General features: G+C 39.1%; 1 protein-coding gene across 5 annotated transcripts in view; it reads left to right on the forward strand.

Annotated features, from left to right (window-relative positions):
* Positions 1–24,829, forward strand: part of nalcn (sodium leak channel, non-selective) — a 128,654-nt gene that overhangs the window by 83,959 nt on the left and 19,866 nt on the right. For all 5 annotated transcript variants that reach the window (XM_057852363.1, XM_057852359.1, XM_057852360.1 and 2 more), the window contains 19 exons: positions 1,293–1,429; positions 4,924–5,065; positions 5,269–5,342; positions 8,538–8,709; positions 10,915–11,006; positions 11,101–11,223; positions 12,171–12,227; positions 16,929–17,049; positions 17,109–17,240; positions 17,313–17,480; positions 19,828–19,932; positions 20,045–20,151; positions 20,245–20,365; positions 20,440–20,538; positions 22,165–22,258; positions 22,817–22,923; positions 22,996–23,070; positions 23,148–23,267; positions 23,341–23,409. In XM_057852363.1, coding sequence (XP_057708346.1) covers positions 1,293–1,429; positions 4,924–5,065; positions 5,269–5,342; positions 8,538–8,709; positions 10,915–11,006; positions 11,101–11,223; positions 12,171–12,227; positions 16,929–17,049; positions 17,109–17,240; positions 17,313–17,480; positions 19,828–19,932; positions 20,045–20,151; positions 20,245–20,365; positions 20,440–20,538; positions 22,165–22,258; positions 22,817–22,923; positions 22,996–23,070; positions 23,148–23,267; positions 23,341–23,409 — 2,115 coding nt within the window. The remainder of the gene's footprint in view (positions 1–1,292; positions 1,430–4,923; positions 5,066–5,268; positions 5,343–8,537; positions 8,710–10,914; positions 11,007–11,100; positions 11,224–12,170; positions 12,228–16,928; positions 17,050–17,108; positions 17,241–17,312; positions 17,481–19,827; positions 19,933–20,044; positions 20,152–20,244; positions 20,366–20,439; positions 20,539–22,164; positions 22,259–22,816; positions 22,924–22,995; positions 23,071–23,147; positions 23,268–23,340; positions 23,410–24,829) is intronic.

Consider the following 24,829-nt stretch of genomic DNA (forward strand, 5'->3'; position numbering starts at 1 on the left):
TAAAGTATTTAACGCAAATAATATTAATATATCGAATATTTTAGTAATCGAGTAATCGACTGAAAATTCTATCGATTAATCGAGTAATCGGATAAAACAAATATATTTTTAGGTGAAGAGCAATTATAAATATACATGAGAAAACAAGACATTTCATCTAATCTTGAACCATTTTCAGTCAATGTCTTTATTTTCTATGTATATTGTTGAAAACAGCAAACAATTGCATTTCAGATGTAACTAGAACAAAAAAGACATTCACTGCTTAACTCAAAAAACTTTTAGATCTTATTAAAAAAAATATATATATGTATATGTATATATGTATGTATATGTATATATATGTATATGTATGCATATGTATATATGTATGTGTATATATGTATATATGTATATGTATGTGTATATATGTGTATATATGTATATGTATACATGTATATATGTATATATGTATATGTATACATGTGTATATGTATACATGTATATATGTATATGTGTATATGTATATATATATATATGTATATATATCTTACCTAAAAATGCCGTTACGCTTGATAACACACATCACTTAAAAGTTGGGATTTTTTCCCACGTGTTTCAATTGAATTTCTATTTGTGTCAAGCCATTTTTAAGTTCTAGTTAAGTTTTAAATTAGTCTAAACTGTAAGTCCTGATAGGATTTTGAGTTACTGTATGTTACTGTAGTTTTATGTCCTAATGTAGTAAAAGCCGGGCACTTGTAGTGTCCTAAAAAGTGCTCTATGAGACCAAGGCGTTATTATACTTTTATTAAATATGCTACTGCTCAAAGTCCAACTGTCCCTCTTACTTGCACACGCTCGAAGGGCCCCATGTTGCTCGTTGCCTGGGGCCCCTGGTGCCCCTTGCTACGCCTCTGCTTACCTGTGGTACATAACAAGTGGTGGCAATAACTAAAGCGGTGCCAATACTTTTGGCCAGCACGTGGGTTGATTCATTTTGAACGCAGTTGTATACAAAATATTTTATTTAAAAAAATCTTTATACACAAAGTTGAGACTAGTTCTGAAAGACTTTGCATTTTGGCTGAAAATATCTCATAGTTTAGAATCGACAAAATAATTAATTTGCAAATAATTTAGGGAGAGCCTGAGACATTCCTACAACCGAACTCTGTAGTGTAACCTTGAAAAAAATATTTGAAATATCATAATTTTACATCAGAAAAAGCTCATTTTTTAGTTTCTCTATCAACCGTTGTGTTCGATGCAATACCAGTAACTTTCCACTCTTCTTACTCATTCTCTTTTAGCTGAAGCAAAGTGAGGCGAATGCCGATACGAAAGAGAAGCTCCCTCTCCGGTTAAGGATCTTTGAAAAATTCCCCAACAGACCTCAGATGGTGAAGATCTCTAAGCTGCCGTCAGACTTCACCGTGCCCAGAATCAGGTAATTAGCCTTTTTTATAGTGCAGGCAAAAATGATTTATTCACTGCTTGTTGCGGCCCAAAAAAAGTTGAAATAGAAAGCACCGAGGTTGTTAAAGCAGAAAGTGAAGAGCCAATCCAATACTCTGTATCGGTATTGGCGCCTCTGTTTTTGAAGTATCAAACAGTATAGCATTTTGAGTAAGTGATAAGAATAGGCCAGCATCTGAAAAATGTGACACCCTCGCCATGTGATAACTGATGGACATAACACTCCAAGTTTACGTTGTGCATCTAGTACCAGCTGAAGCAGAGAGATGATGATCAGCGTTGCCCTGATTGGAAGTAAAAAAAGAAAAAAAAATAAACATCAGGACATCCCTAGTCCTCATTACTTACATCATTACCAAAATTTCAGGGTCACTTCCTGTTGATCTGAGGGGGATTATGGGGTCACTTTCTGTTGATTTTGGGTCACTTGGGTCGGAAAAGAATAGATGTGAAAGTGCATTTTTGTGAAGTGAAAAGTTTTAAGTTTTGAATTTTTTTATCGGGCGACGTCTTGTTGATTTTGTAACCTTTCAGGGTCACACCCTGTTGATTTGGGGAGATTGGGGGGTCACTTCCTGTTGATATTAGGACACTTCCTTTTTATATAGTGGGTTTGGGGGGTCATTTCCTGTTGGTATTGAGTCACACGGGTTGGAAATCAATAGGATTGCATGGAGGTTTTTGTGAAGTGAAAAGTTGAAGTTGTGAATTTTTTTATCGGGTCACTTCCTGTTGATTTTGGGACATTTCAAGGTCACTTCCAGTTGATTTAAGGGGATTTCGGGGTCACTTCCTTTTTATTATGAGTCACTTGGGTTGGAAAACAATAGAAGTGAATGGACGTTATTGTAAAGTCAAAAGTTGAAGTTGTGAATTTTTTTATCGGGTCACTTCCTGTTGATATTGGGTCATTTCAGGGTCACGCCCTGTTGATTTGGGGGGAATTCGGGTTCACTTCCTATTGATATCTGGTCACTTGGGTTGGAAATCAATAGGAGTGAATGGAGGTTTTTGTGCCATTGAAATGAATGGCAAATAGAGCCATTGGGAATCCATGGGAAAATTTGCCCATTAGAAATGAATGGGTATGTTTTTGGAAAATTTTGGTCGAGCCGTACATTTTTAGCAAAAAACTATAGAACTTTGTTCCCCTTAGCGTCCTCATTTTCTCAATGAATATAAAGGATTTGATTAGCGAACAGTCATTTTTGGAGTGTCAAACAAAAGAGAGCCCGTGTCACATGAGAATTCAGGTCGTTTTGGTGTATAAACTGTGTATAAACACTAGTGCGGCAACGAATAATCGATTAACTCGAGTATTCGATAAGAAAAAAAAGATTCAAATTAAATTTTGCTGCTTTGAGTATTCGTTTAATTAAAGTGGCGTTTTCATGGTTTATTCTGAAAGTGTTTGCATTCTGTTTTATTGATTTAGGTGGATACACTGCCCTCTAGTCTGCCTCATTTAACATGGCTGAATCCAGCTGCTCCATGTTAAGACCAACATAAGCCAAGTTTTTGTTTGCACTAATGCTTATTTCAATGCATTCATAATTTAGTTTATAAGTATATTTAGCCGTTTTTTTTTTTTTTTTTTTTTTTTTTTTCGTGGGAATATGTGTCTGGACCATTTGTTAAGTGCATTATTTAAAAAAAATAAATAAAAAATAAAAAAGTTAGCGTTTTATTGCGTTGAAGCTAGCGAACTTTTGGTATGTAAGTTAGCTAATTGTTCTTTTGTTATACATAGATCCTTATTTATTTTTCAAACCGTTTGAGACTCTAGCAAGTTCATCGATTAATCAACTACTAAAATAATCGAAGCTGCATCCCTAACAAACACTGCTGAAAAAAAAGAAGAAAAAAACTGAATACCATAGATAGGTAGCTTTTGTAATACCTGCAAAGCTACCATTAACCGTGTATTGTTCCAAATTTTTAGTTAGCAGAACTGCTTCATACGTCACTCTAAAGCAGGGGTGTCCAAACTTTTTGCAAAGGGGGCCAGATTTGGTGTGGTAAAAATGTGGAGGGCCGACCTTGGCTGACGTCCTTTACGTAGAACAATATATTTAATCAAATTTTAGCAAGCTATTCTGTGTGTCGCATTTGCTTTATTTTTTTATTTTTTTTTTTAGTTAATTTAGGGTTAAAATTATCGCGTTAACGGGTGGTAATTAATTTTTTGGATTAATCACGTTAAAATACTTGACGCAATTAACGCACATGCCCCGGTCAAACAGATTAAAATGACAGTACAGTGTCATGTCCACTTGTTACTTGTGTTTTTTGGTGTTTTGTCGCCCTCTGCTGGCGCTTGGGTGCGACTGATTTTATGGGTTTCAGCACCAGTAGCATTGTGTAATTACTGACATCAACAATGGCGAGCTACTAGTTTATTTTTTGATTGAAAATTTTACAAATTTTACACACAAAAAAAAAAAAAAAACGAAAACATTAAGAGGGGTTTTAATATAAAATTCCTATAACTCTTTTAAGAACTACAAATCTTTCTATCCATGGATCGCTTTAATAGAATGTTAATGTTAATGCCATCTTGTTGATTTATTGTTATAATAAACAAATACAGTACTTATGTACAGTATGTTGAATGTTTATATCCGTCTTGTCTTATCCTTCCATTCCAACAATAATTCACAGAAAAATATGGCATATTTTATAGATGGTTTGAATTGCGATTAATTACGATTAATTAATTTTTTAGCTGTGATTAACTCGATTATAAATTTTAATCGTTTGACAGCCCTAAATTAATTATTTCAACAATCTCGCAACTAGCCTTTGTGGCGTTCTCTTTCGACTCTCGGGCTCTTGCGAAATACTGCTGCTGTAAAATTAAACTAGCTTCAAGTTGCTTCAATTTCTCACTACGTATCTTCCCTGTAATCTTGTCGTACATGTCAGCGTGTCTTGTTTGGTAATATCGCCTCACATTGAACTCTTTGAAAACAGCGACTGTCTCTTTGCAAATGACGCAGACACAGTTGTTGCGTATTTTGGAGAATGGTCCAATTTCCACCTATTCTTTAAGCGTCGGCTGTCACAGTCAACTTTCTTTTTTTTTTGTTGATTGTCATCATTTTAGAAAATTGGAAGTAAAGGGTCACATGGGGTAATGTTGCTTCGAGTGTTGCTGCCTTTTAGTGGGTAAATGAGGAGCAGCATTTAGTGTGGAAGCTACTTCATATGCTGGTAGCAGTACTGCTGACCAATTTATTAAGTCTGTGTGCGGGCCAGACGTTATTGATTATATGACAGAGGCTGGGGGCCGGATGAAATTTGACCACGGGCCGCATTTGGCCCCCGGGCCGGACTTTGGACATGTCTGCTCTAAAGCAATTTGGTTCCAGCAAGAATCCCACTCTGACAAAATGTCCCTGATACATCAGTTACTATCATAAAAGTGTATAAATGCTTACCGTTACTGTGTGCTACATCCTAAAGGGAGAGCTTCATGAAGCAGTTCATTGATAGGCAACAGCAGGACCCCAGCTGTTTATTTCGGAGACTCCCTTCAGCCTCCTCGTCCTCCTGCGACCACTCCAAACGCTCGGCCATTGAAGACAACAAGTATATCGACCAAAAGGTGATTTAATGCTCAAGTTATTGTCCACCACCACACAGGTATGAGGGTTATAACTTTCTTCCTTTATATAACTTTGGGACTAATACTCAGTAATAAAAGCAATAATAGAGAGCTATAATGTGTGTGTGTGTGCGTCTACATTCATCAATTGTTCCAACTTTAATTAACTTGCAGTGTTTTGCAATCTGTGTGTGGCCTCTCAGCTTCGCAGGTCAATATTTAGTATCCAGGCCCGGAACCTGCTGGAAAAAGAAACAACGATCAGTAAAATACTACGGTAAGAAATAGATGTGTGTATTTATTTACGCAAAGAATGCAAGGGGAAACACTTTTCAGCTGTAAGACTTAATGATTCATTCATTTGAAAAGTACCGTAATTTTCGGATTATAAGCCGCTACTTTTTTCCTTCATTTTGAATCCTGCAGCTTAAAGTCCATTGTGGCTTGTTTGTGGGTTTTTTGGGGTTAATATGCAACACTTTATTTGACAGGGGCGTCATAAGACTGTCAAAAGACCGTTATAATTATGACATGGTACTATCATGGGCATTACTGAATGCTTATGACAGATGTCATTAAGTGTCATCCGCAAATTATCTCACTCAGATCTTTTACATTCATTCAAAGTGAGATAATTTGTCGGATAACACTAAATGACATCTGTTATAAGCATTCATTAGTGCTCAAGACAGTGTCATGTCATAATTATGATTGTCTAATGACAGTCCTATAGCACCACTGTCAAAAAAAAGTGTTACCAAATACCATAACTAGCAATTAATGAAACAACTGGAACAGTAACTGAAGAAATACTTAGCACAGAGCATGAATTTTATACTTATTTACATCTGTAGTGCTGCAATGCATGCCAGGAGGCATGTTGGACGACAACAGAGTTGACAGCAGGTGGCAGCAGATGTTGACTGTCTCCCCAATGGAAGCAGTGATGGCCAAATGAAGCTTCATGAAGCAATGAAGCTTTGCAGCCAATTGGTTCAAAGCTTCATGGTGGTTCATTTGGTCTTATGACAGTCATATGATGCCGCTGTCAAATAAACCGGTTAATATCTTTTAGTGTAAATATCTCGTATTACAGTGAGGACAGCTGCGGCTTATAGTCCAGTGCTGCTTATACTGCAAAAATTACGGTAATCAATAGTCAAATTCCGTTCCTACGGTGGCGACATAACCCGAGTTTCCAAGAATTAACCCTTTAGGTACCCTTAAATAACCCCTAAATCTCAAGTAACTATCCAAAAACATGTATTATATGTCATATGGTTGTAAGATGCATTGTAGCATGCACTGGGACACATTATCAGTGATTTGCCTAAGATCCTCAGGGGTTTCGGGTCTTCCAACATCATACCCCCTCCCTCAGGTGACCTAGGCAGGGTTGATCAGACCCCGGCTTGTGTCCCAGTAGCATTGGCCCTCTGATTGCGCCTCCTGATCCAGAGCCATCTAGAGGCTTTCTCTGGTGCCTTCAAGGTGGTTTTCATTACCTTCCTTTCCTCACCATCCTCATCATCATCACCTGTGATGGCCAGAATTGTGAGCACTAAAGAAATCTGACTTTTTAGCCAGATTGCCAGAATCACGCCAGCCGAACCGCTGGAACCGCGCTAGCGCAATTCCCACGACCCGTGCCGGTGCGTGCGTTCACCTCAGTCTTAACCCCTTGCACTGACTCCATTTTAAAAGCTGGAAAAATGCCTAGAAACATAAGTTGAGAATTTATTCCAAGTCGGCAGCAATCAGCACAGAGAGACCCAGGCGAGGAGGCAAACTAGATCCAGGGTCACCATATCACAAGTCGACAAAAGATTCCCGAAAAAAAATGACAACTTGTTAAACATTCAGTCTTTTAAAGGCTCTGGTGAGGCGGGCTGTGGTCCGGAAGAGGTTGTGTTTAAGTGTTGTTTAGGATTCTTCTCTGTTGTGGATTGGGCTGGAGGGTGCGTTACTGTTGTCAGGGCAACGACAGCATGAGGATTTTGCCACCTCAGGGCCACGTGATTATTGAGTGTTCGCTTCTCGGTCGCTGGTTCCTCCATATCAGATGTTCCTTGTGGCAAGACAAGATGTCCCGCCATTTGTTCTGTACTGTCTAAAAGAGCTGATTGCGGGATTTGGTGATGAAGACGTGGGCTTGCAGATGTCTTGCCTATCACCTGCTTTTCAGCATCAATTTTGCTCAGTCAGCTGCATGATGCACGCGTTGGGCTTCTGTGGTCTGGTGTCCTGTATCTCTCTGTTCTTATCTGCCCGTTGTCTTGGCGCTGCAAGTTCCAATCATGCAACTGGTCATAATATCTAATATATTTTGTTTTTCTTAAACTATGATATAAAAGCTATTTATTTTATATTGGGTGTGTTGGAGTAATACAAACAGTCAAACAGTAAATACGAGAAAAGATACTATTCCCTTTAGCACCTTGCATGGTGAGCGTCCCGCAAAACCCTCTACACCAGTGGTGTCCAAACTATTCCACATGGGGCCGCAGTGGGTGCTGGATTTCATTCCAACAATACCAGGCGACACCTTTTCACCAATCTGGTATCTTACAAGTGTAATCAGTTGATTGCAGTCAGGTGCTGCTTATTTTAGCAGAAACCTCATTGGTTGAACTGTCTGTGCTGGATCTGTTGGAGCAAGGACCAGGACCCACTGCGGCCCTTTGTGGAATCGGTTTGACACCATTGCTCTACACCCAACTTCAATGGGCTTTGCTCAACGAGCTCCTGGTACTTTGACCGCTTCCTCTATTCACCTCCTCTATGCGATCCTCCAAGGGAACTGTCAGTTGTATCAGTAGTACCTGCCTTGAAGATACTGACGTAAGTACAATGCCTAGCCTCAATGAAGTTTTTGTAATGCAGTCTGGAAATTTGAGCTGTTTGCCCAAGTCCGCTTGTAGAACCCAGTCCAATGCTGAGATGAGGAGCCCGGCAGCTGGTTTGGGCTGTGACCGAGGCTCTTCTCCTGGCCTGACAAAGGCGATTCTCCTCGTCAGGTTGTTGTTTGCTGCTGTTGTTTTTAGCCACGGCTTAAGCTATGGCTTCAGCAATGGTCTTCAGCACCTGTTCCCGCCGCCAACTGTAGTGACCCTCCCCCAGAGCTTTCGAGCAGCTGCTCAGGATGTGCTCCAGCCTTTTTGGAGCACAACATGCAGGATGGAGAGTCATTCAGGCCCCAGAGTTGGAGATTGGCTGGGCTGGGAACTTATTGGGCTTGGGTTCTGCCTGCCTGATCCCAGACCAGGTCCCCTACCTCTCCAGTGCACCCTCCCACCTTGTCCATTCTCTCTGCTGCTGCATGTCCACCATCTTGCTGGTTCGTTTCTCCTCAACCTCTGCATGCACTTCCTTCAAGACTAGCTGGCGTTTGTCCTTACCACATGCCCTCTGTTCAAATAATGAGATTAGTTGATTTTGAAACATAAATGTCACCGCCTACTGTTTAATGCAGGGCTTGCACAAGACAGCGAATGCTCAGTGGGTCCTTGGAAGGGCAGCCGACCAAGGAACGTTCCATCCTTAGCGTGCAACATCACATACGGCAAGAGCGCAGGTCTTTACGACATGGTTCTACCAGTCAGAGGATCAGCCGAGGAAAGTCGCTAGAGACCCTCACCCAAGATGTGAGTACTTTTTCTTAGGAATGTTACTGTATGCATCTTACATATCACCATTTTTAGAATCTGTTACAAAACTTCAAAATGAACCCAACTAGTAGTTTAACATGTTAAATCACAGATTAAGCACTTCTTATGATTTCAAGTGTCAGGGAAGTTCACGTTTGAGCTCCGAGACAAGTATCAACAAATAGCTCAAATAAGAGAAAAGAATACAACTCGGCCAAGGATTGCCTTCTACGAAGACTTTATAAGCTAGATGTATATCAAGGGTACAAATGGTGTGATCCAGCCAGGAGCTGTGACCACGCAGGAGTACAACGAAAATACACAAGTCAAGGGTATACATATATATATATATATATATATATATATATATATATATATATATATATATATATATATATATATATATATATATATATTTATATTAGGGCTGTCAAAATTATCGCATTAACGGGCGGTAATTAGTTTTTTAAATTAATCACGTTAAAATATTTGACGCAATTAACGCACATGTCCCGCTCAGACAGATTTAAATGTCAGTAGAGTGACATGCCCACTTGTTAAATGTGTTTTATGGAGTTTTGCCGCCCTCTGCTGGCGCATGGGTGTGACTGATTTTGTAGGCTTCAGCACCCATGAGCATTGTGTAAGTAATTATTGACATCAACAATGGCGGGCTACTAGTTTATTTTTTGATTGAAAATTTTACAAATTTTATTAAAACGAAAACATTAAGAGGGGTTTTAATATAAAATTTCTATAACTTGTACTTACATTTATCTTTTAAGAACTACAAGTCTTTGTATCCATGGATCGCTTAAACAGAATGGTAATAATGTTAATGCCATCTTGTTGATTTATTGTTATAATAAACAAATACAGTCCTTATGTACCGTATGTTGAATGTATATATCAATATTGTGTCTTATCTTTCCATTCCAACAATTTATTTTACAGAATATATATATATATACAATTTACAGAAAATATGGCATATTTTATAGATGGTTTGAATTGCGATTCATTGCGATTAATTACGATTAATTTTTAAGCTGTAATTAACTCGATTAAAAATTTTCATCGTTTGACAGCCCTAATATATATATATATATATATATATATATATATATATATATATATATATATATATATATATATATATATATATATATATATATGCTTGTTGAAAGGGCGTTGCTTACTATGAAACGATACCTTACGAAAACAAAAGTGAACTTTATTACAGCCCTCTGGTGATTTTCCACAGAAAAACATCCTGAGTTATGACCTTGGAATCTAGCTCTGGCTGGTACAAGAGGGAGTCAAATCAGATAAGGCAGTCAAAACAAATACTCATTGTAGAATGTTCAAAGGAATACATGGAGCACTCAAACATTGATACAGTCTCACATGAAAACATAAAAAACGCATATAGTTTCACAGCAGTTGATGTTTGTGTTTTTATGAGCATGAATAAAATATACTTTCACAGTGACATGCATATATTTGACTCTCCAAGATGACGTATTTATTAGGGCTGTCAAACGATTAAAATTTTTAATCGAGTTAATTACAGCTTAAAAATTAATTAATCATAATTAATCACAATTAATCGCAATTCAAACCATCTAGAAAATATGCCATATTTTTCTGTAAATTATTGTTGGAATGGAAAGATAAGACACAAGATGGATATATACATTCAACATACGGTACATAAGGACTGTATTTGTTTATTATAACAATAAATCAACAACATGGCATTAACATTATTAACATTCTGTTAAAGCGATCCATGGATAGAAAGACTTGTAGTTCATAAAAGAAAAATGTTAGTACAAGTTATAGAAATTTTATATTAAAACCCCTCCTAATGTTTTCGTTTTAATAAAATCTGTAAAATTTTCAATCAAAAAGTAAACTAGTAGCCCGCCATTGTTGATATCAATAATTACTTACACAATTCTCATGGGTGCTGAAGCCTATAAAATCAGTCGCACCCAAGCGCCAGCAGAGGGCGGCAAAACTCCATAAAACACAACAAGTGAGCGTTTCCCTGTACTGTCATTTAAATCTGTCTGAGCGAGGCATCTGCGTTAATTGCGTCAAATATTTTAACGTGATTAATTAAAAAAAATAACGCCCGTTAACGCGATAGTTTTGACAGCCCTAGTATTTGTTAACTTTCTGTCTTTATTTGGTCAGCATTCCAGCACTGTCCGCTACCGTAACGCCCAGAGAGAGGACAGCGAGATCAAGATGATCCAAGAAAAGAAAGAACAAGCAGAAATGAAACGGTAGTCGCACATAAAATTTAGTCAACATAGGAAACTGTCTTTATTGTACCTAAACCACTGTTTGACTTATGCTTCTTCCTGGTTGGTCTGACAGAAAAGTCCAAGAGGAAGAGCTGAGGGAGAACCACCCATACTTCGATAAGCCTCTATTTATTGTCGGCCGGGAACACCGCTTCAGGAACTTCTGCCGAATGATCGTTCGAGCTCGCTTCAATGCGTAAGACACTACTTCTAGCTTTTTTTGCCATGCTAGAATAAAGTGTAATTGCACATCCACTCAGTGGGGTGCAGTTGCGCTTTTATTTAGAGAGAATGCGCAGTATTTTTGAACCAAAGCAAGAGCACACAGCAAAGAGCACTGGAGATATGAAGAGCTAAGACAAGGAAATATGACAAAGTGTATGTGGCGTTTGGCTTTGACTTTTAATACATTGGGAGATCAGGAAGACCAGTCTGTTTATTACATCTAAAAATGTTGGCAGCGATCAGCAGGAAGCCAGATCAATGAAGATGTCACTTAAAGACATTAGACCCCAATCACGTTGATACGCCGCTATATCAGTTAACCAGCAAGTACTGTTAGCATCATATAAGGTGGCATATCAAGTTGTAAAATGAAATTTATACAGAAACTTTCATACCTCGAGGCAGAGGTGGACTGGCCGTCCGGCCGGTGGGCTGACACACATTTTTCGGCCGGCGACACCATTTAATAATTTAAAAACGCACAAGCACAAATGATTGACATAATTTTAATATAAATTTGCTTGTGACGGGGGCCCAACCTCGCAGAGTTAAACTATACTTGACACTGTCAAGCAAAGATGTTTTACTGTCACATGCAGGATAATCTGTGTATTGCCTTGTTGAACAAAGCAAACACTGAACAAAGATGGCAACAGCACTTAGCCCCTGTGGGTTACATGTGGCCCCCCCCTCTTGGCCCCTGTTTCAGAAAAATCCTAGAACCGCCACTGAATAGTACTATCTTGGAAACTCAAGTATCATAATACAATCCCAGTTCTCTAGTAGAAAATATCACTTGAGGGGGTGTTCACATGCAATTTTAAACTTGACAAGTGATATTTACTGTAATTATGACACCACATGGAGGCAGCGTTATTGTCATAATAATATGATTTATTTCTGTGAATCCATCTCTAGATCCAAAACGGACCCGATCACAGGAGTGGTGAAGAACACAAAGTATCACCAACTTTAGTAAGTGGTTTTCAGAATTGTTTTTCCTACCTGAAAAAAAAAAACAACTCAAAATTGGGTTCAAAGAAAATGCAATAGATACAGTAACATGGTTCTGTGGCTCATATTTTTATTGTGTATGGTGTTATGATTGTCCCGCCAAATCGTGACATCGTTACTGTGAGCCTGGTATCGCAAATTGTATCTTATCGGAATAATCGTATCGTGGGGTACCCACTCCTATGTTTTTGTGGTGTACAACACCCAGGGCCGGCCCAGGCCATTTGGAGGTCCTAAGCAAAATGATGCAAAGGGGCCCATATTTTTGGCCCACCATTTCGTCAGAGTGTACTGTGAAACCCATACAAGCAATCCAACCCATACGGCCATATTTTCTATATTAATCAGATTTTGTTGTACTGCATACTTCAAACTTCTCACCCCAAATGATTGTCAGTACTTACAGTAGATAGCGCCAAACCTTTTTCTAAAAGAGGAAAGAAAAAAGTTAAGGAAGAGATTTTATTTTTTTAAGCTTGTAATCAAGTCTCAAAACTCACAAAAGTCAAATAAATCAAACTGTAGTGAACAAAATAGAATACAGATTAAACAATTGCCAGATTGGGGGCCCCCTCGTGGTCAGGGGCCCTAAGCAGCTGCATAGTCTGCGTATAGGCTGGGCCGGCCCTGACAACACCCATGCATCATAACTAAATGACAGATGATGGATTTGGCTAGATGACAGGGGCATAATTATTAAAATCTCTCAGTGCGATGAACTCTATCATCGCGCAGGTGTATCTAAACGCTATATCCAATGAGTGTCTTGTTATGCTGATTTGGGATTCAATTTCCAAAACATTTCTCTGTGGAACGTGTGCCTTCTAGCGGAACTTCAATAATTAAATTCATTTCGGCCACGGCACCTGGAGATTTCAATTATTCTGAGGCCTGCGCTCACCTGACAGCTCTCATTAGCAGCCAAAGGATCATATTCTTTTTCAAGTCATGATGCAGCACATGCTACCACTGTCTGCTCCAATCAATCCTCGTGAATGGTTGCCAGATTGAAGTTCTGAAGTATCACAAAGTGGAACACCCAAAGTTGTCGGGGAATCTCTGGGTATTTCACAATACGAAGATCTCACGATATGGCGATACAATTTACCGATACATGGGTCAGGAAATCATTCTAGGATAGTCTACCAAAAAACAGCTAGTAAACAGAGAAACATTTGTAGAGCCAGACGCACTCATCAAAAGCGCCAGATATGACTAGTGAGGTACAGTGGTATGAAATTGGAATTGTTCACATTTCTGCATAATATTACCATCATGTGATCTGATCTTTGTTAAAATCACGCAGATGAAAAAATAGCATCTGCTTTAACTAAGACCACCCAAACATTTATAGGTTTTCATATTTTGATGAGGATAGCACGCAAACAATGACAGAAGGGGGGAAAAATAAGTAAGTGAACCATCACATTTAATAATTTGTGCCCTCTTTGGAAGCAATAACTTCAACCAGACGCTTCCTGTAGCAGCATATCAGTCTGGCACATCAATCAGGACTATCTTGGCTCATTCTTCTCTACAAAACTGCTGTAGTTCAGTTAGATTCCTGGGATGTCTGGCATGAATCGCTGTCTTTAGGTCATGCCACAGTATCTCAATGGGGTTCAAGTCTGGCTTTTGACTTGGCCACTCCAGAACGTGTATTTTTGTTCTTCCGAAACCATTCTGAAGTTGATTTATTTCTGTGTTTTGGATCACTGTCTTGTTAAAGCATCCATCTTCTTGTTAGCTTCAGCTGTCTGACAGACGGCCTCAGGTTTTCCTGCAAAACATCTTGATAAACTTTTGAATTCATTCTTCCATTAATAATTACAAGTTGTCCAGGCCCTGAGTTAGGAAAACAGCCCCGAATCATGATGCTCCCTCCTCCATGCTTCACAGTGGGGATGAGGTGTTGATGTTGGTGAGCTGTTCCATTTTTCCTCCACACATGACGTTGTGTGTTATTCCCAAACAATTCAACTCTGGTTTCATCAGTCCACAAAATATGTTGCCAAAACTTCTGTGGAGTGTCCAAGTGCCTTCTTCGAACTTTAAATGAGCAACAATGTTTTCTTTAGACAGCAGTGGCTTCCTCCGTGGAGTCCTCCCATGAACACCATTCTTGGCCATAGTTTTACATATAGTTGATGGGTGCACAGAGATATTGGACTGTGCAAGTGATTTCTGTAAGTCTTTCGGAGACACTCTAGGGTTCTTTTTTTACCTCTCTGAGTATTCTGCGCTGAACTCTTGGCGTCATCTTTGGTGGACAGCCACTCCTTTGAGAGAAGCAACAGTGCCAAACTCTCTCCATTTGAGGACAACTTCTCTGACTGTCGATTAACATCCAGACTTTTATAGATGGTTTTGTATCCTTTCCCAGCTTTATACAAATAAACAATCCTTGATTGCAGGTCTTCAGATAGCTCTTGACAGAACCATGATGCACATCAGACAATGCTTCTTATCAAGACATTTCTTACCAGGTGTGTGTTTTATAGTGGGCAGGGCAGCTTTAAATCCTTCATCAGGGATTGGGCACACACTTGACTTAAAATGTTTGGTAAAAATTAGTTTCAATTGCTCTTTAAGACTCCTTAGGCAGAGGGTTTACTTACTTACTTTTCCCCCATCTGTCATTGTTTGCATGCTATCCTCATTAAAATATGAAAACCTATAGATGTTTGGGTGGTTTAGTTTAGTTAAAGCAGACACTGTACCGTATTGGCCCGAATATAAGACGGTGGTTTTTTTTGCATTGAAATAAGACTGAAAAAGTTGGAGTCGTCTTATATTCGGGGTCTAGACATTATACCAATTCACGATGCTAGATGGCGCCAGATATCATTGAAGCGATGTTCTGTCATGACAGATCTCAGCTACTCTCAAGTTTAACCAGTTTGCATTATTTTATTGCAATGTTTTTCCTGATTCAGATTAGTTTCAAGACTACAGTTACAGTTAGACTTCACTTTGATGGTTAATGCAGTTATTGCAATTTTGTTGTTTTATCACAATAGATTGGCTTCTGGTTTTTGAAATGTAAATAAACCATTCATTTACGAATATGATTGCACTTTAGATATTTAAATGTTCAGATATTAAGATTTGAAGGAGGCCAAATAACATGCTTTTTCTCTCAAATATATTGTTATAATCGTTTTAGATGTATTGTGATTACTTTCTGTATGAAAATTAATTTTGTGTTCAAAAAGTCTTTTTTCAAACTTGAGTCTTAAAAAAAAAAGGGGTCGTCTTATAATCAGGGCCGACTTATATTCGGGCCAATACGGTATTTTACATTTGTTGGTGATTTTATGCAGCAATGTGAGAAATTCCAAAAGGTTCAGTTACTTTTTCATACCACTGTAGGATCCAGTCCCCTGCTCGTGAGTATAGAGCCTACCCACGTACCACGTGCTCGCTGTATGGTTCCGCCCACTTGTCCGTCAAAACATAGTGTTAACCTGTTACGGCTACGTACATTTCTCCTATTTACGGCGTGTTTTTCTGCTCCTTAACATTAATAATCAAAATGGTGAAGGCGTGTGTGGCTGTTGGTTGCACTAACAGAGAAGATGGAAGGAGAGACTTGAAGTTTTACCGTATTCCGAGGGATCCAAAGAGGAGAGCGAAATGGACGGCTACAATTCGACGTGAAAACTGGACACCAAAAAATCACCACAGACTATGTAGTAGTCATTTTATATCCGGTAAGATGCATTTAATATATATTTAGAGGGTTTTGGCCTGACAACCACAATTAAGATCATTGCTAGGCTAATCGCCGACAACATACGACGTAGTACGACATAGTTTCAAATTCAAGATGTTTGTGACTTCCCTTTCTTCCACCATCGTTATTTTTTGAATAATATTTAGCTGGTACCAAGTGAAAGAAACTGGCCTCGTCTACGGGGCTGACAAATAACCACAATTAAGATCATTGCTAGGCTAATCGCCGACAACATACACGTATGTATGTAGTGAGAATGCTATCGCTAAACCATATAAACGTTAAAAGCCTTAACTCCATTGACAAACGACATGAAATACATTAGACTTGACAGTGGATGTTAGCAATAACAAAAGATTTTGAATTGAAAATTTCGTAACTCACCTTTCCAAGCACAAGATAGATTCCTGCCGAATTTTCGTGGACGAGGACCTGTTTCACCCAACCAGCAACGAAGTATTTATAAGCCTCCAAGCTCTTGAAGTTTTTCATATTTTCGTGAGAATAGGCTGATTTAGTGTGGACAAGATAATTGTAAATATCTGCGTAGCAGATGTCAGGCAGACAGGGCGAAGACAGTGGGTCGAAAAACATCGATTTGGGCATCAAATATGGATCTGGCGACTGTATAGAACGAAGCTTTTCCTCATAACGCCTTTTATGCAACAGATCCAGTGAGTTTGCGGCATCAGAAAGCACCGGGTCTTCCATGAAATGCATTTTAAATTCCGCCATCAATTGAAAACAATGCTAATACAGAGTCAAAATGACGGACAAGTGGGCGGAACCATACAGCAAGCACGTGGTACGTGGGTAGGCTCTATAGGCGATACAGAAGATGAATGAATATGTTCATTGAAATCCTTAATGTTTTTTTTTTTTCACTAAATGCGTGTGTAAGTGTGTTTTAATGTTTCCGCCTGCAGCGACCTATTGGGCCTGGTCACCTATTTGGACTGGGTGATGATCATCGTGACCATCTGCTCGTGCATCTCCATGATGTTCGAGTCACCTTTCACCAGGGTCATGCACGTACCGACCCTGCAGGTGAGGAAAGCATCAGCGTCCTTCATGGAGCATCTCTGAACAACAATCTTCTCCCAAAGATCGGGGAGTATGTCTTTGTCATCTTCATGAGCATCGAATTAAACCTCAAGATCATGGCAGACGGTCTGTTCTTCACACCCACGGCGGTGATTAGAGACTTTGGAGGCGTGATGGACATCTTTATTTACCTTGTGAGGAAAGATTGACGCACAGAGTATGCTTGAATAGTGTGAAATGAACGAGTGTTCTTCTTGCTGCCGCAGGTTAGTCTCATCTTTTTGTGCTGGCTGCCGCATGACGTCCCTCCCGAGTCTGGCGCTCAGCTGCTGATGATGCTACGGAGCTTGCGACCACTAAGGATCTTTAAGCTGGTGCCTCAGATGAGGAAGGTGGTGCGGGAGGTCCTCAAAGGCTTCAAAGAGATTTTCCTGGTGAGCGATTCCACTCTCATCTAGATGTTTAAAAGGTTAATAGGTTGGTAGCTTAGTTGACAATCAAATGTTATTAGATGGGGCTTTGCAAGGCAAATGTTTGACCGATCGGCATCGTTCAAATATCAAAATGACCGAAAATTTTGGAGAGACAGCGAGAACCAAAAGTGGTATTTGCCATGTGGCGTATTTTTGTCATGTGGCATTTTTTTGCCATGTGGCAAAATGGCTTTTGCAATGTTGCATTTTTTTTGCCATCTGGCAAAATGGCTTTTGCCATGTGGCATTTTTTGTTGCTGTGTGGCAAAATGGATTTTGCCATGTGGCATTTCTTTTGTCATGTGGCAAAATGGATTTTGCCATGTGGCTTTTTTTTTTTGCCCTGTGGCAAAATGGATTTTGACGTGTGGCATTCAAGTGTATGCTCAAAAATCACAGCCACATATGTTTTCTGCCATTTAATATGAATGGAAAATTTGGACATGCATAGCCGTGAATGGCATAGCGTGCCTTTGTTGTCGGTTGAATGTCAATGCGCTTTCATGAAAAGTTTATGGTCAAAAATCACAGCAACAGGTTTTTCTGCCATTTAAAATGAATGGACGTACATAGCCGTCAATGGCATGGAAGTGCATGGCCATGTGGCAAAATGACTTTTGCCATGTGGCATTTTTTTTGCCATATGGCAAAATGGCTTTTGCCATGTGGCATTTTTTTTGCCTTATGGCAAAATGGATTTTGCCATGTGGCATTTTTTTTGCCATATGGCAAAATGGATTTTGCCATGTGGCATTTTTTTTTTTTTTTTTTTGTCATGTGGCATTTTTTTGCTACGTGGCAAAATGGATTTTGACATGTGGCATTCAAGTGTATGCTCAAAAATCACAGCCACATGTTTTTCTGCCATTTAATATGAATGGAAAATTTGGACGTGCATAGCCATGAATGGTATAGCGTGCCTTTGTTGTCGGTTGAATGTCATTGCGCTTTCATGTAAAGTTTATGGTAAAAACAGCAACATGTTTTTCTGCCATTTAAAATGAATGGACGTACATAGCCGTCAATGGCATGGAAGTGCATGGCCTGCAAAACTGCCATACACCCCAAAAAATGCCACATAAACCCCCCGCAAAAATGCAACAAACATACCACATGTCAAAATCCATTTTGCCAGGACGGTAGGGGACATAAAAGTTGGATACAGAATTTGGCAAAAACCTACGGTTCCCCCAAAATTCGCCAAAAACTTGCCCATTCATTACAAATTGACACGCAAATTTCCCATTCAATTTAAATGGCAGGAAAACGTAGGTTCTTGTGATTTTTGACCACTTACCATGAAACCCAACTGGCGCCCAAGTAAGTCGATGCCATTGACATCCATAAACGTCCATGCAGTTGGCGGACAAGTACATCCAAATTTCCCATTCATTTTCAATGGCAGAAAAACCTGTGTGGCTGTCATTTTTTAAACAAAAACTTATCATTACAGCCCATTGACATTCAAATGGCATCCAAGTAAGTCGATGCCATTGACAGCCACGCACATCCGTGTCATTGACGGCCATGTACGTCCAAATTTCCTGTTAATTTTCAATGGCAGAAAAACCTGTGTGGCTGTCATTTTTGACCAAAAACTTACCATTACAGCCCATTGACATTCAACTGACGCGCATGTAAGTCGATGCCATTGACAGCCATAAACGTCCATGCCATTGGCGGACAAGTACGTCCAAATTTCCCATTCATTTTCGATGGCAGAAAAACCTGTGTGGTTTTGATTTGTTTTTACCAAAACGTTACCATTACAGCCCATTGACATTCAACTGGCGCCCAAGTAAGTCGATGCCATTGACAGCCATGCACGTCCATGCCATTAATGGCCATGTACATCTAAAACTAGGAGAAATTTGTATGAGATTTTGTCGACTAAAACTAGACGAAGACTAACACATTTTGAAATGACAAAAATATGACAAAGACTAATAAACATTTTTGTCCCAAAGACTAAGATGAAGACCAAAATTAAAGGGCTGATGGAACCCACTTAAAAACACAGTGTTTAATGAACGGCTAGCTGCGTTGTGCTTTGTTGTAGCATAGCTTGGATATTAGTCTTTTTAAAATGTATTTAACTACCCATGGTGAGCTTTAGATTGTTCTTTAGTGGCACCTAGCAGCGCACGGACGCTTCTCCAGCAATAAAATCCCCATAATGGTTCATGAAGTCCAACCAAACTGCTCTTGCTAAGTCAGAGCTAGCAGCCGTGAGCTGTATGTCATAGAAAACTGGATAATATTCTGATTATTCTGTCGTTTGATTCTTTGGTTGATTGATGATCTTCAGGTTTCCATTCTACTTCTTACGCTGATGTTGGTGTTTGCAAGCTTTGGAGTTCAACTGTTTGCTGGAAAATTGGCCAAGTGCAACGACCCCCATGTTCTCAGGCAGGTATGGCAAGAGACGTGATCATTCCTAATCCACCAACGGAATGTAAGATGAACTATAATATCGCTGTTTTTACACGTTTACTTGCAACTTTTGTCGATTGTGTTCATGGCAGATTGACTGTCACGGTATATTCAGGATTAATGTCAGCGTTTCCAAAAATCTTAATCTGAAACTGAAAATCGGAGAGAAGAAGCCAGGATTCTGGGTTCCGAGAGTCTGGTAATGTGGTCTTTTATTTCTGCTAAACCTCATGGATTGTTACAGTACAATTGGTGATTAAATATGTGTTTGTGTCATTCTGCTGCCTTCCAGGGCTAATCCTCGCAACTTTAATTTTGACAATGTGGGAAACGCCATGTTGGCGCTGTTTGAGGTACTTTCTCTGAAAGGATGGGTGGAAGTCCGAGATGTCATTATTCACCGTGTTGGACCGGTATTGAATGCACTTCATAGTCTGTATTTCAGTTGTGGTAACTACTGGTTAAGTGTTATCTTCTGTATGAACAGATCCATGGCATCTACATCCATGTCTTCGTGTTCCTTGGATGCATGATTGGACTCACTCTGTTTGTTGGTGTCGTCATTGCCAACTTTAATGAGAACAAAGTAAGGGCTTTAAGTCACTAACATTACTGGACTATGAGGGGAGGGATTTATACAGTGAACCCTCATGGTACGAGCACAATCCGTTCCGCGAACGAGCTCATAACGTGAATGTGCTCATATATTGAATGTATTTTCACCATCGAAAAAATTGTAATTAAATTTCAGTTAATGCATGCAATACTCCCAATAAACCCCCATGTTGTCCATCAATAATTCAAGGCATCAGTTTTAAGGTTCAATAATCTGAAAAAGAAATTAAAAGTATGTTATTTTTTTTACAAGCGCATGGATGGATGGATGGATGGATATGGATGGATACAGATGGACGGATGGATGATACAGATGATGGTTACGGATAGATGGATGGATACAGATGATGGAGACAGATGGTTGGATACAGATGGATGGATATGAATGGATGGATGATACATTTGATGGATTTATACAGATGATGAAAACATGGATGGATGGATACTGATGGATGGATGGATGGATGGATGGATGGATGGATGGATGGATGGATGGATGGATGGATGGATGGATGATACATATGTATTTATACAGATGATGGAAACGGATGTATTTTACGGATGGATGGATGGATGGATGGATGGATGGATGGATGGATGGATGGATGGATGGATGGATACAGATGATGGATGTATACAGATGGATGGATGATACAGATTATGGATAGATGGATGGATACAAATGGATGAATGATGGATGATACAGATGGTTGGATACAGATGGAAGGATGGATACGGATGGATGGATGGATGATGGATATGGATGATGGATGATGGATGACGCATATGGATTTATACAGATGATGGATACGGATGGATGGATACAGATAATGGATGTATACAGATGGACAGATGGATGGATGATACAGATGATGGATATGGATGGATGGATGGATTGATACAGATGGATGGATGGATACAGATGGTTGGATGTACTAGTATACAGATGGATGATATGGATGGATGGATGATACAAATGATGGATATGGATGGACACAGATGGAAATGGATGGATTGATGGATACAGATAATAGATACAGATGGTTGGATACAGATGATGGATACAGATGGACGGATGGATGATAGGGATGAATGGATGGATGATACAGATGATGGTTACAAATAGATGGATGGATACAGCTGTTGGATGCAGATGGATGGATGGATGGATGGATGGATGGATGGATGGATGGATGGATGGAGACAGATGGTTGGATACAGATAGACGGATGGATACAGATGATGGTTACAAATGGATGGATACAGCTGTTGGATGCAGATGGATGGATGGATGGATGGAGACAGATGGTTGGATACAGATAGACGGATGGATACGGATGATGGTACGGGTGGGTGGATGATACAGATGGATGGATACAGATAATATGGATACATGGATGGATGGAGGGATATATTGTAAATGGATGATATGAATACAGATGGATGGATGGAGGGATATGGATGGAGGGATGGAGGGATATGGATGAATGGATACCGATGGATAGTACAGATAGAGATGGATTGATGGTTTAGGGTATTATTACATGTTAATATTTTTTTTCTGTGTCTGGGCTAACATGGCTATATCTCCTTCCAGGGAACTGCTTTGCTTACTGTGGATCAGAGGCGATGGGAGGATTTGAAAAGTCGCCTTAAAATAGCTCAACCCCTCCACCTACCTCCCCGTCCAGGTATGTGTATGCTTATTTATTAAACATTTCATTTTGAAAACAAGAACACTATCCAGCAGTACTTGATTGCCATCAAAAGGACATAGACGATACATTTCGTTGCATTATATTTAATCAGTCCTTTTTTGCATTATATTTAATCCTTCTTAGGGGACTTAAGGGAACATTCTTTTTTTGCCATACTAAAATGAAATGTAATTGCACATTTAGTCAGTGGGTGGCAGTGGCGCTCTCATTTTCAGAGTGTGTGCAGTATTTTTTAACCAAACAGCGAAACCATGGAAAAAAACATTTAACACGGATGTCAGATGCCTCCCGAAAGCTAAGATGAGGAAATATGAAGAAGTGTATGTAGCGTTTGGTTTCACTTGGGATATTAGGAATCTTCACTGTGTCTAAAAATGTTGGCAGCGGACAGTGTGAAGCCAAATCAATTAAAATATCACTTAAAGCATTAGACCCCAAATACATTATAAGCCGCTTGATTTTTCAGCGAAAACGTGCCGAATATTGTCAACAATCTTTGTGTTACATGCGTTTTGTTCTTGCTCCCATTAGAGAATGGAGGGTTCCGGGCCAAGATGTATGACATCACACAACACCCTTTCTTCAAACGTGGCATTGCTGTACTGGTATTGGCCCAGTCTGTGCTGCTCTCAGTCAAGGTACATACGAAATTGCATTTGAAAGACCAATTTAACAACCTGGAAAACTAACACAAGCAACCTCTTTTTAAGTGGGATGTAGACGACCAAGTTACATTTCCTCTTGCCACGATGTCGGTGGTCTTCACCTTTATATTCGTACTGGAGGTGACGCTGCTCGGCTGCATTTATTTCAAGGTGGTGTTGCCTTTCATACAACATGGTCAAATCCTTGTTGTTCCTAGGTTACGATGAAGCTGATAGCCATGTCTCCAGCCGGTTACTGGCAAAGTCGACGGAATCGTTACGACCTGCTGGTGACGTCGCTCGGCGTCATTTGGATTGTGCTTCACTTTGCTCTCCTGGTTAGAAACAACATTATGTTCAGATGCTATATGTGTTTCAGAAAACTAATCCATTTCTGTTTTTTCTCTCCAGAATGCGTATACTTACATGATGGGCACATGTGTGATTGTCTTCCGATTCTTTACAATATGCGGGAAGCACGTAAGTGTTAGCAAACAAAATGTTCTATATTCCCATTAAATTTGAATCAGAATGCACAAATGGAAATCATCCTTAAAACAGGGGTGTCCAAACTTTTTGCAAAGGGGGCCAGATTTGGTGTGGTAAAAATGTGGAGGGCCGACCTTGGTTGACGTCCTTTACGTAGAACAGTATATTTAAGGAAATGTTAGCAAGCCATTCTGTGTGTCACATTTGCTTTATTATTTTTTTTTAGTGCTGAAACGATGAATCGATTAACTCCAGTATTCGATTAAAGAAAAAAAGATTTGAATTAAATTTGCTGCTTCGAGTATTCGTTTAATTAAAGTGATACACTGCCCTCTAGTCTGCCTCATTTCACATGGCTGAATCCAGCTGCTCCATGTTAAAACCAACATAAGCCAAGTTTTTTTTTTTTTTTTTGAGGTCCGATCACGTCATTTTCAAAGTATCGGAATCGGCAAAAAATGATCGGCCATGCCTTTTTTTAATATATATATTTTTTAATCAAATCGTTTTCTAATTGTATTTAACGTTACAGACATAATGTTACACTCATCCAGAGTCTTTAGTGTAGGCTTAAGGTAGGGTTATCAAATTTATCCCGATAACGGCGGTAATTAAGTTTTTAAAAAATGTATCACGTTAAAATATTTAGTGCTGCAGCTATCAAATATTTTAGTAATCGACTGAAAATTCTATCGATTAATCGAGTAATCGGATAAAACAAATATATTTTTAGGTGAAGAGCAATTATTAATATACATGAGAAAACAAGACATTTCATCTAATCTTGAACCATTTTCAGTCAATCAATGTCTTTATTTTCGATGTATATTGTTGAAAACAGCCAACAATTGCATCTCAGATTAACTAGAATTAAAAAAAAAAAAAGACAAATTCACTGCTTTCACTCAAAAAACCTTTAGATCTTATTTTAAGATATATATACCTAAAAATGCCATTACGCTTGATAACACACATCACTTAAAAGTTGGGATTTTTTCCCACGTGTTTCAATTGAATTTCTATTTGTGTCAAGCCATTTTTAAGTTCTAGTTAAGTTTTACGCTACTCTAAACTGTAAGTCCTGATAGGATTTTGTGTTTTTACAGTGTACAGAGCACATTAGGGACCAGTGCTACTTGGTGTTTTATCCAGCAGTGACTACTAAGCTAAAATTGATAGTTAGCATTATTGAGTTTTTATTTTACACCCTCATCACTCCACAAAGCTATGTTATGTTAAAGCCTGTATGTAAGACACGTTAGCCACGCATCAAAAGTGGTCATAATTAATAGAAACCTAGCCCTCCGCAGGGCTAACGTTACGTGAGCTAGTGACTCAGACAGTAACGTTAATCTTATTTATTAGCGTTTAGCGCTCTTTATTAGCGCTTAGCGCTCTACTGCTTTAAGAT

Source organism: Corythoichthys intestinalis, chromosome 12, assembly GCF_030265065.1.
Source record: "Corythoichthys intestinalis isolate RoL2023-P3 chromosome 12, ASM3026506v1, whole genome shotgun sequence".
NCBI lineage: Eukaryota > Metazoa > Chordata > Actinopteri > Syngnathiformes > Syngnathidae > Corythoichthys > Corythoichthys intestinalis.